Here is an 11,985-nt window from a genome sequence, read left to right on the forward strand (position 1 = left end):
TACCTGGTCCTCCTGGCTACATATTGCCCACACAAGACAATTTTGGCCTCCACAACTTTGGCAGCCTTTAGAGGCACAAGCATACTGTTACGAAGGATGCCAAGCTCTTATCTCTCCATCTCCAAGAGCTGTGAGGAGGCTTGGCTCTCCAGCCCCATCCCACAGCTGTGAGCATGTGATACCCTGAGGGTTCTCGTCAGAAAAGCTGCAGAGGACTGGCTTCCAGCAGTGCTCTGCCCCCTCAACCTCACCGTCCCCTCAGGCTGACCTCCCCACCCCCAGATACTGCACACATAAGGCGAGCAGAGTTTGTCTCCATCCCTCCCCTTTCCCAAAGGACTCTCCCCCAGGAGTGGGCACCAGACCCGCTCAGCTCTCCTCTTCACTCTTCATGGGGGCCAGTGCTCTCTGTTCAGTGTGGTGGGGTCCACTGCCGGTCCTTGTGGCCTCCCCCTGTTTTGCGCAGGGAGCAGTTCCTTCCCGTGCGTGGATTTTCTGGTGCCTCCTCAGGTACTTCTTCAGCCGGTAGCGCTTCCCACAGACCCCACACTTGTAGGCCCCACCTCGGGAGTGGAGCAGCTGGTGTTTAATCAGGTGGCGCTTCTGGGGGAAACATTTCCCACACTTGGTGCACTTGCAAGGCCCCATGCGGACGTGGATTGTTTGGTGACGGAAGAGGTTGGCCTTCTGGTTGAAGGTCTTCTCGCACTCAGGGCACTGGTAGGGCTCCTCCTTGGTGTGGATCCTCTGATGCCGAACTAGATTCGACCGCTGGGTGAAGCTCTTCCCGCACTCGGTGCATTTGAAGGGCTCGCTCATGTGGACTCGCTGGTGGCGGATCAGCTTGCGGTTCATGCGGAAGCTCTCCCCGCACTCGCTGCACTTGTACGGCCCCTCACTCGTGTGAATCTTCCTGTGTCTGGTCAGGTTTGATTTCTGATTGAAACTCTTCCCGCACTCGGGACAGGGGAATATCCGTTCACCCTTGGGAGCTCCTTTTGCTGAGGGATCTTTCTTGGACATGGATTTCTCCTGGTTCTCCAGCATCCCCTCTTTGGTGGGCTGATAGCATTTCTTCTGCTTCCTCTTTGGGCTCTGGCTCTCCTGGTGGTTGGCCTCCACACCAGGTTCCTCTTTAATGTGGATCCTCTGGGTAGCACTGAGTTTCGGCTTCTGTTCATAATACATCCCAAACTCAATGCTTTCTTGTGGTTCTTCCTTCACATGGAGCAGCCGGTTACTGACTTCCCATTCATGCTGCCCATCAGCATCTTCTTCCTTTTTAAGCTGTCTCCCCTGTAAAGCCATCAGTGGGATCTTTGGATCAAAGAGCTTTCCATAGTCTGGGTTTTCTGGTGGCTCTTCCTTGATGTAAAGTTTCTGGCAGGCTATTGCAGTAATGTTTGCTGTGTCATCAGTGGGTGGGTCTGGTTCCTCCTTCATTTGGATTTTCCAAGGAGGGCTTTTTGGATTAGATGGGTTTCTAGGTATGCTGCACCCCTGGGCTACATCTCCTTCATGGGACATACTGTCCAACATATTCTCCTCTGACCTGAAGGCAAAATCAAGCTCCTCTTTAATCTGGATGACCTGGAGAGACACACCATTGATATGTCCCTCGAACGGCTTTTGCTTAGCGTGGTTCCTCTGATGGATGTTGAAATACCGCTTGGTGCTCAAGCTCTTCCCACACTCCGTACAAATGAAAGGGCCACCGCGGAGGTGTATCTTCTGGTGGGCCAGCAGTGTGGCACTTTGCCCAAAGCACCTACTGCAGTCAGGGCATTTGAAGGGCTTCTCCCTCTTGTGGATCTCCTTGTGGGCAGTGAGGGTCCCCTTCTTCACAAAGCTCTTCCCACACTCAGTGCAGGCGAATGGCCTCTTCTCCGTGTGTGTCCGCATGTGGATATTGAAGTAGATCTTTGTGCTCAGGCTCTTGCCGCAGCGGGCGCAGAGGTAGGGACCACCCTTGGCGTGTGTCTTCTGGTGGGCGGCCAGGCATATCTCCAGGCGGAAGCAGCGCCCACACTCCCCACAGCAGAAGGGCCTCTCTCCTGTGTGGATGCTCTGGTGGGTCGTGAGGTGGCCCCGGGTGGTGAAACGCCTCCCGCACTCCCTGCAAGTGAAGAGCTCCTCTGCCGTGTGGATCCGCTGGTGTCTCTTCAGGTTTCCCTTCTTGCTGAAGGATTTGCCACACTCCTGACATGGGTGTGTCTTTAGCACCACGCGCTTAACCAAGTCCTTCATGGCAGCAGCGCCCTGCACCCAGCCGTGCGTGATGGGGCTGCCGAGCAGCCAGCAGGTACGAAAAAGCCAGAATGTTATGGACTGTCTGGGAGGATACGAAAACCATCAGGACACACACATCAAAGTGTACTTTAATGGATGCACTTTATTCCCTGCACGGGAAAGGGTGCTGCTGCTGTATGCCAGGCCAACAAGGAGTGTGTGGTCTTCCTCATTTCTCAGCCTCCTTCCACCTCAGCTTGCAGATGTAATGTTTGTAACTCCATCTCCTGCCTCCTCTGATCTCCTGGAGAGGCTCCCCTGGCTTTTCTGGAGACTCGGATTGCCAGACTGAAAAAATAAAGGGAAAACTATTAAGGCATTATTTCTTCTCCACCTCCTGCGTTCGCTATGTAAACACAACGGGTGGCACCTTGGCTGCTCCATGGGAGACTGAACCTGAGACCTTTGAAGCCACAGGCTCAGCTGGACTCCAGCAGAGAGGGCAGGAACAGGCTAATTTCCCCTGGCAATGGGGGATCTGTGATGCACTCGCTGCTGCAGTGACACTGAGGTTTCGGCTCTACTATTGCAGCACTAGTGATTTACTCTCAGAATAGTCCTCTGTCCTTTGACCAAGAAGATTTACAAGTAAATAAGTTAATTAATTAATGCACTTTGAGGTAATTGTTGTAATTAGTCCCATTTTTGAGGAGTGACTGTGCAGCAACCAAAATCCCCAAAACCTAGAAGAAAACCAAACTGAGCACCATTTGCAAACTGGGATGTGCTGCTTTGTACTGGCAGACCTCCGTGCACAGGAGAAGACAGGTCAGTGGTGTCCTCAGTGGGCAGCTGGAGAAGCGAGACCTGGAAACCTTAAGTGACTTTGTCCTTTTCAAGAGGGTTCAACTGACAGCAGGGTCTGGGTCCTACGTATTTCCATTAGAAAAAAAAAAAAAATCAGGGCTAACAGAGATGTGAGAAACATCTTCCGTCAAGACTGAATTGCAGGAGGGAAAAGAGCCAGAAAGACTGAGGGGAGGAAGCCAGTGGTGCTGGAGATGACTGTCAACAAGAGTATACGTGGCTGGGCAGGCTTTTACTGATGGTACTGATGGCTGAAGGTGCTGCTGCCAAAATCATCAGTTATGGGGCAGGCTGCCAGCAAGGGCATGGGTTGTCAGTGAAATCTGTCCCTGGAGGTCTGGGTCGCTGGGAAGGCTGTGGCTGAGAAGACGAGTCCCTGGGGAGCCTGTCACCAAGGTGTAGGGTGCTGGGGAGGGGGGATGCCATGGATCAGGGGACAAGTGATGGGAGATGTGGAGTATAAACATCCAAGCACAACTGCGATGGAGTTTGCAGCTACACACTCCTCAGAGGAGAGAGGTCAGAGTGGTAAATGAAGTGGGCAGCTATGTCAGATTTCAGAGGACAGTTATAACAGGGAAAGTTACTTCAGATTTAGTCGTGTCGCTTGTGTTTCCCCTTCAGCTATCCCATCTGGATCCCCACTGGTGCTGGTAAAAGCCACCACTGAAGCACAATGGTGCTCCTGTCCAAGCCGAATTCTCCATGCCGGTACAGAGGAACCACAGGAAAACAAAACCAAAAAATAACTACCTGCAAAACTATACTGAGCCAGGAGAGGCAAAACACACCCACGTGGAGCAGGAACCGGGTTTAATGTTTGCTAGTGGAGGGGAGACTCCAAGGGGGGCCAGGCCCCCTCCCTAGGTCCGGGAGCAGCTATGTGACACCTACAACAGGTTTTAATTCAGCAGACAAAGCCTCAGCAGCAGCCAGGCTAGACGGAGGACTCAGAAAAGTTCATTAGTGTATTTTTACCGAGGATGGTCATTAACCCCCTGAATGGGTAGCAGATTTAGCTTCCCACCACCAAGGACCCTCCTGTCGCGTCTGGCTGATGCTGAGGGGACATGCTCAGCCACAGCCACAGGTGGAGCGAGCGCCGGTCTCGCTGCGGTGTCCACGGCCTCTCTCCTCGCCATGGATGCTTGTGCCGGTCCCTTAGAGGAAACATCTCACCGGCAGCAGCATTTCAATTGCCTCTGGGTTTTGGCAAAAAGCAACAAATCCCTGAATTCAGATCAGGGTAAAAGAAGAAATTCTTGCCTACTTTCTTGCTTACCCCCCCCAGTATCCAGATCCTACAGATCCAAATCCTGCCTTTACTTCCAGCTCTGCAATCCCCTGGTCTCAGGGTTTGAATCAAGGGCAGAACCAGATCCCAGGGAGTTGCTTCGTCTTTTATTTGGGCTACCCGGACAAATGAAGGGCGGTTGGCCGAAAGCATCTTACCTGAGCGGGCCATCAATCTCTGGCTGGCATTTCTCTTCTCCGGGGCAGTCTCAGTGGCACAACAGTGTTTGCGACTTGGCTGCAAGTTGTGTTGCAGCCGCAGCTGGGCTGACCTAAAGGAAGTCTGTGGCCAGTGCAGTGAGAGCTACCGGAGGAAGGGTGAAGCGAAACAAAGACAAAGAGCAAAGGTTGAAGGAGCAGGGGGAGGACAGGGGAGATGCTTTCGACTCACGTCGCCGGGAGGGATTTTCACGCCACCGCCAAGGTGTTAGCGGGAGCACGGGGAGGGAGAAGAGGGGAATTTCTCCCTGATGTGCCTTTCTTCTGCACCGCTATATTGGTGGGAAGCTGGAAGGGTCCCCGGCTCGCACTGCCTTATGGGAATTGTAGTTCTTCCCAGCAGCTCTGGTCCCCCATCCTGCCCTCTCTGCCCTGGCAGCCAGTGGGTCAGGATCAGGCCATTTCTCTCTTGCCCCAGCTGAGAGTGTTTGCTTTTTTTTTGCTGGGGGAAGGAAAACATCCCGCAGTGCTGCAAGCATCCTTCTTCCCTCCCAGGCTGATTGTCTGGGACTTGCTCCAGGAAGCGTCAGGAGAGGAAAGGTGCATTTCAGGGAGTATTTCTGTGTCCGTAGCAGCTTGCGATCCCCCTGGGGGGAGGTAGCAACTGAGTCTGGTGCTTAGTTACCAGCAAAGGATCCTTTTTAATGCTCAGTGAAAGCACAAAAGAAGTGTGCAAATTTGACAAGGGTGGACACTGAGGCACATGGACTTGATTTGGCAGAGTGATCAGCACCACCTGGGAGAGGCTGAGCCTCAGCAGGACCTCACAGAAAGCGCCCAGACCTTCCTGGATCTGCCCTGCACAATGAGGCTTAGAGACTCAGCAGGCAGCTCTAGCCCAGGATGCTTCTCTGGGAGGGTTTTAGGAGCCTGTGCATGACGAAAAGCTGCTTCAGCATGGTCCTTCCCTGGGGCAGCGATAAGGGGCTGTCCCGTGTCTCTGAGGTTGGACAGTAACGCTCATTCCTGCATAAGCCAGCACCTCCAATCCTGTCCTAAATATGACACAGGCTGCAAACATGCTATTCTCCTCCTCTTTGATTCAGGGAAACTGAGGCAGGAGATGGTGAGGTGCCTGGCTCAGATCCCACAAGGAAGTTCAAGGTTCCAGGGTCCCTGGAGTTCAGATCTAGTCTACACACGGTATGTGCCTTGGATAAAGTCTGCTGATGTATTTCCTACCCCAATACAAACCAGCAGTATGAGGCAGCAGCACCAGTATGAAGATGCACCTACATTTCAGCTTGTATCCCAGTCCAGTGAAGGAAGAAGTCATACAAATCTAACCATCTTTATACCAGTACATGCACAGCAGAAGATACACAAGCTTCATTCAGTTTGCCTCACTGAAGGTCTTCTGCTTTGATGCATGAAAGTGCCACAGCAGGTCCTGGACAGACAGGAGAGACCACGGTGTTAGGCCACAGTAGATCCCACATATGCTGAGGCGAGATTCCTCACGTGCAGGACTCCTTAGGCAACATGCCCACCCTTTTCCATCCTTCCTATTTCCATAATACCTTCCCACAAGTCCTGCCTACCAACACTTTGGATGGTGCCAGTCAGCAGCTCCATCAACTGGCCCCATCTTGGTGTATGGCACCATGGAGGGAGAGAGGTTGAGACAGGACATGGATGAGGGGCTGACCTGGAGCAGCTGGGGGGATCATTTGTGTGACTCCTTTGCTGCCAGAGAGATCTGGAGGAAAGGGCCAGGATCGTGCCGTTTCAGCTGTGTCAGTGTCCATTCGTCCACTGGGGCACTGTATACCTTATTCTAAAGTGGACGCCTCTAGTAGGGCAGATGACTTGTGCCCTCAGAGCTCCTGTTTCTCTCCATTGACATTGGCATTTTCCCAGGTGAGTTCCCCCACAGCTCACCCTCTCCTTCAAACAGACCAGCTCTGCCTGCTGTCCCCTCAGGCTCAAACAAAGCCCCAAAGTCCAAGAAAAGAAGAGATTAAATATGCCTTGGTATGACCCCAAGGTTTTACTCATGCAGTCGTAAATAGACTCAGAGCGCCTCATGCCTGTATCAGAACTAGTGTGGCCAGCAGGAGGAGGGAAGTGATGGTGCCCCTGTACTCGGCACTGGTGAGGCCGCACCTCGAATACTGTGTTCAGTTTTGGGCCCCTCACTACAAGAAGGACGTGGAGGTGCTGGAGCGTGTCCAGAGAAGGGCAACGAGGCTGGTGAGGGGTCTGGAGAAGAAGTCTTCTGAGGAGCGGCTGAGGGAACTGGGGTTGTTTAGCCTGGAGAAAAGGAGGCTGCGGGGAGACCTCATCGCTCTCTGCAACTACCTGAAAGGAGGTTGTAGTGAGGTGGGTGTTGGTCTCTTCTCCGAAGTAACAAGCGATAGGACGAGAGGAAACGGCCTCAAGTTGCACCAGGGGAGGTTTAGATTGGATGTAAGGAAAAATGTCTTTAGTGAAAGAGTGGTGAAACATTGGACCAGGCTGCCCAGGGAAGTGGTTGAGTCCCCATCCCTGGCGGTATTTAAAAGACGTGTAGATGCGGCACTTAGGGACATGGTTTAGTGGGCATGGTGGTGTTGGGTCGACGGTTGGACTCGATGATCTTACAGGTGTTTTCCAACCTCAATGATTCTATGATTCTATGATTCTATGCTCATCCCCAAAAGGGCTTCATAGACAAAGTTGTCAGGGCAGGGTTAGGCTATGTCCAAAATTGCCTCTTCCTAAGCCCAGTTTGGAAGTGGTGACCTCCCAGTCTGAACAGAGTCTCCGCTATCCCAGAGAAACCCACTTTGGAAGTGAAGCTGTGCCATCAGCTGCGGTGACTCTGCCTCTGCAACGTACCACTAGATGCCAGTGAAAGCTCTTCCTGGCCTGCTCCTGCTTAGAAAGTCTCACACTTTTGGCAATTTGATTTGTTTTATTGTATTTTTTAAAAGGTAATCTTTGACTATTAATCTAAGAAGCCCTCCTTGCATTTGGGTAGTATGTATAAATATATGTGTGAACGTGTTTTGTGTATCTCCTCTCTCTGTTTCTCTCTCTGTTTCTCAAATATATATATATATATTTGTCTTTGTTTGCTATTATTTAGATGAGAACTTCTTCCCAGTGTCTCCCCAGACCAGGATCTCACCCCTCAAGCTCCTTTCCTCATGTCCCTTCCTATCAAACACCCCAACTCCCCAAAACCTTCACCTGCCAAATCCTCTAGCCACCACATCATGACCTGATGTCCTGACGTGGACAGTCGGTTCAAGAAACATACAGGTGCTGGCATGGCATGTCCAAGCCCTGTCCTGCTCTGGGAGATGATTCCTCATATCAGGTGACCAAGAGGCAAGACATAAGTCCAACTTATCCAGCTATGGGAGTAATAGCCTGGAGGAACAGACCTGCACGGAGCTGAGGAGGGGATCACGGAGTAGAAGCAAGTTAGTGCAGTAGTGCCAATAACCAGCTTGCATATGTTTGGTGTTTAGTGGGAAGGTGAAATGAATGAAACTTGTAGACACTGCAGTACTAGGAAAGAAACCCTACATGGGGAAAGGGTAAAAAATAAATAAAGCTCACAGTCCTGTACACCAGCAAGCTCTATGCTGCACTTCCCTGGTGTAGAGATCAGTATAGGACTGAAATGATCTCACATTTTATCTTTTAGTGCCTGGAGTTCTGCATTTTGCAGAACATAATCTGTCCCATGTTACCCACTGATGTTTTTGCAAGGTCTAAGTCTTTGAGCAGCCTCCAGGCTTTGCACACACCATTTTTTTTTCACCTGGTTGGTCAAGGTCCAAGTAGATTAGACTATCCCACGGGCACTCAGAGTAACACAAAACTCAGCAGCTATCCAGGCTGCAGGAGGGATGTTTATGTGTGTGTGTGTGTGTGTGTGTCTGTCTGTCTGTATGTCCTTCATGTGCTGGGCACAGCCACCCTCTCATGTCAGAAGACACCAGGGTTAGGAACGTCTTCCCCTTTGGGCAAGTTGTGTTTTGGTGTAACATTCTCCTCCAGCGCCTGGTGCACCTCTCGCTCTCCGAGGCGCCTGATGCTGCTTGCCATTGGAGACAAGATGTTAGGCTTGATGGAGTAAAGGTCTGATCCAGATTGGTGATTTCTGTGTTGCTTTTTCAGACAAATCCAACTCTGAGTTTGACCGGCCAACTGTATCCGACAAGGCTGCATAGGAGAAGTGAGAACTAAATTTAAGCCGAGCTGTCATATGCTCCAGTGCCTGATTAATTATACAATGAAATAAAAATGGAATTTGGCAAAATAAAGGAGGAGGAGTAAATGAAATCTTCACTCCACTTCAGAAGGAAATATTGCCGCAGGTTTTATTAAAGATGCCACAGTTAATCACATCAGGAGACTTGAGGGCACGAGGTGGCTTGTTGTGCTGGGTACACACAATGCAGGAGAGCTGGACAATGCGACATGGAGAGATAAGGGAGCAGGAAGCCCAGTTATTTGTTCAGGTGAGTCCGTGATTGTTCCTGAGATTTGCAAACATGATAGGTGCCAGCTGAGGCTGAGAGCGCTGCCTTGCTACACTATAGATTGTTTTTATTAATTTAGGAAACAACTCTCACAGTAAGGCAAATGTGATAAAGGAGAATAAAGTGTTTAAATGACAAGTAATTTTCCATGCTATTCCAACCCCCCTGCTTTCCTTTAATTGCTTTTGGGCATCTGATTAGGAAGGAAAGATTTTCTTTTTTTGGCCCACATCTCCTACAGCTTCATTGTGCAGCCCAAGCCCACGGTTTCCTGTCTTGCTGCCATGAAAATAATTGTGGTGTCTGTGGCCGCTTCCATATCCACCATACTCATCTGATAAGAGCTTGAAATGAGAAAATGGTTTAAGCACAAATGGGGCTGGCACTGATTTCAAGCCTGGCCAGATCACAGCTACCCATCCGCCTGTCTGTCCTACAAACAATGAGCTTCTCGGACGTGAAGACTTAGTTGTTGTTTGGTTTTGTTTTCCTGGGGAGAGCTGCAGTCAGGGCTGGTGACTGCAGAGCTTCTGTCAGGAGGGAGAAGGAAGGATTATGGCTGTAATGTCCCCAAATCAGAAACCCTCCTTGCTCTGCTCATTCTGCCCCAAGTGCTGTCAGCGTTGTGGGAGGGATCAAACATCTCCAGGTCTTCTATATGGTGAGCAGGGAACTGGGATGCTACAAGGGCCTTGGGACCTAGCCCTACACCAATCGCCCTTTCATCCCGAGTCCCAGTCTCTTCACCCTGGTTGCAACTTTCTTTCCCAAAACGACAACCCCATCATAAGATAACTTTTAAAAAACTAGTAAGGTCTAAATGACATGCCCAAGGTTGAACAGCACATCAGTAGCAGAGCAGAGAAGCATCTCAGAAGCTGGTGTAAGGCAGCACAGCTCTGCTACTTAATAGAACAGCCTTCCCAGTGCCTTTCTAACACAACAGCTGCTGTCCAATGCTCTTACTCTCCTGGCCTCGTCCTTCCTCCACAGACAAACCCCGTAGGTCCTCCCTGCCCATAATCACATGCAATAAAGTTCTAGCTACTTGAGTAGTGAGTGCTACTTGCCCTCTAATGTCTTTCATTCCCCACATCCCACTGAGAGGGAACCAAGAATTTATCCCTAGGACTGGTAGGTGTCTTCCAAGTCCAGGTTATAAAAATGGAGTCTGGGCATGAGCCTGGCATGTGCTGGTGCCTCAGTTTCCCTGCCTGGAGGGCAGTGTGAGCAAACCCAGCTGTAGGCATTGCTGAGAAGGTGAAGCCTTTGCTTTCAAATACCTGCAGCAGAGCTAGGCTTCCTGGTAGTGCGAGGAGCTTGTATTCAGTGGAGGAATTTCAAGGGCATGATTCATTTGCTCTAATTCAATCTGCCTTAGGCTGAGATGAATCACACCCTGGGCCCCCCGACTTGGTTTCTGCATGCTACCTAGGAAGCCTGACTCAGGCACAGCTGTGCACATATTGCCGTGTAAATCCTGCTGTCAGCCACCTGCCTGAAGGACTGAACCCCGATGCGCTGGCTCCCCTCTTCTCCTGACACTTGCCCACCCCCCTCCTCTCTGGGATTTGTCAATGGAGACTAAAGGAAAGAGGCAGGTGTGACTTTACCCACCAGGAGGCCAAGGAGGTGTTATGCCTCTTCTGATGCTGCCCATGTCACAGGATGCAGGGCTTGGGGGGAACCCCAGTGTACCCTGCTGCATGCAGCCCTGAGAGCTGTGAACAGCTGTGGGAGAGCTGCTAATAAATGTGTAACTAAATACCCTAGGCTGCCCTGCTGCACTGATCTTTCTCTTTTTTGCCTTCTAGTGTAGAGGATATTTCCTTCCTCCTTGCATTGCTTTCTAGATACATCCTCCATGTAATAAGAATACATCCTAACAGAGGAGCATCACCCAGTCCCCTGAACCAAGGAAAATAGTAACCCCATACTGAAATGCTCAGTCTATACTTAGAAGATGGGGTTCCTTTGGCATGAGGCAGTTATTTCTTCTTCTTTCAGCTGCAGTTCATGTCTCTGATCCCCTCTATCACCCTCCTCAGACTCATTCACTCTCCTTCACTTGAGAAAGGATAGTTGGGATTTCTATATATAAAGTCTACAAGACTTAGTAAGGATAATAAAGTCATTTTTAGAGGGTAGAAATACAAGTTCAAAGTGTTTTTATCTACAGAGGACCAAGTAGCTGCTGAAGAGAACAATCCAAGCAAGACCTTTCATTAGCTTTTGTGACTTCCTTAAATGCCCAGAGAGTGGTTCACATATATATCTCTTTTAAATGATGTGAAAGGCCAGTGGAATTAAAGTCTTAATCTTTGTCCTTCAAAGCCTAGCTGCTCTCATGTTTAGGGTGTGGTTTTAGCCAACACAGCCAGAAAACCCGTTGGATTCAAGCCAAGCAGCCTTAAAAACCAAACTTGCAGATGAAGAAATGGAGTCTTGTAGAGTTACAGCAGGACGTGGAGGCCAATGTTTTAAGAAAAATGTCTGAGAGCCCTCCTGCTCAAGGACGTTTAGGACCAGTAACTCTCGTGCTCCTAGTCATTCAGCCACCACCCTGAAAGGAGACACCCAGAGCATTATTTGTACTTCTGTGTCCCCAAGGCTTCACATCGCTGCTGGTTAGACATTGTGAGACACCCAGCAAGGAGGGCTTTTGACAGCTGTTCATAAATATTTAGCATCTTGCCCAGGTGAGGGAGTCATAGTAAAGTGCCCACATTTCCAGAGTGCAGGAGTTTGCAACATGAGTACAACAGTACACCTCAACAGATCCTTGTGGATTTGTTGGGTGCCTGCTCAGGGGAGAAGAGATTTTTGACATTTAAGGGTTTGTTGTCTTGTTTTCTTAACTTGTTTTAGAGGTGGAGAAAATGAGTGACATCCTGGTTCT

The 11,985-nt window shown here is 50.2% G+C and overlaps 1 protein-coding gene across 1 annotated transcript; it reads right to left on the bottom strand.

The window, feature by feature from the left end:
• Positions 1 to 369: 369 nt before the first annotated feature.
• Positions 370 to 2,247, bottom strand: LOC109279370 (zinc finger protein 252-like). Its single transcript, XM_019471181.1, has one exon. The coding sequence runs from the start codon at positions 2,245 to 2,247 to the stop codon at positions 370 to 372; it is 1,878 nt and encodes a 625-aa protein (XP_019326726.1).
• Between the last annotated feature and the right edge of the window lie 9,738 nt (positions 2,248 to 11,985).

Source organism: Aptenodytes forsteri, unplaced genomic scaffold (genome assembly GCF_000699145.1).
Source record: "Aptenodytes forsteri isolate BGI_AS27 unplaced genomic scaffold, ASM69914v1 Scaffold80, whole genome shotgun sequence".
NCBI lineage: Eukaryota > Metazoa > Chordata > Aves > Sphenisciformes > Spheniscidae > Aptenodytes > Aptenodytes forsteri.

Bases quoted from the DNA above. Each gene is read 5' to 3' on its own strand.
- LOC109279370 (XM_019471181.1), bottom strand. From the start codon at position 2,247: ATGAAGGACTTGGTTAAGCGCGTGGTGCTAAAGACACACCCATGTCAG.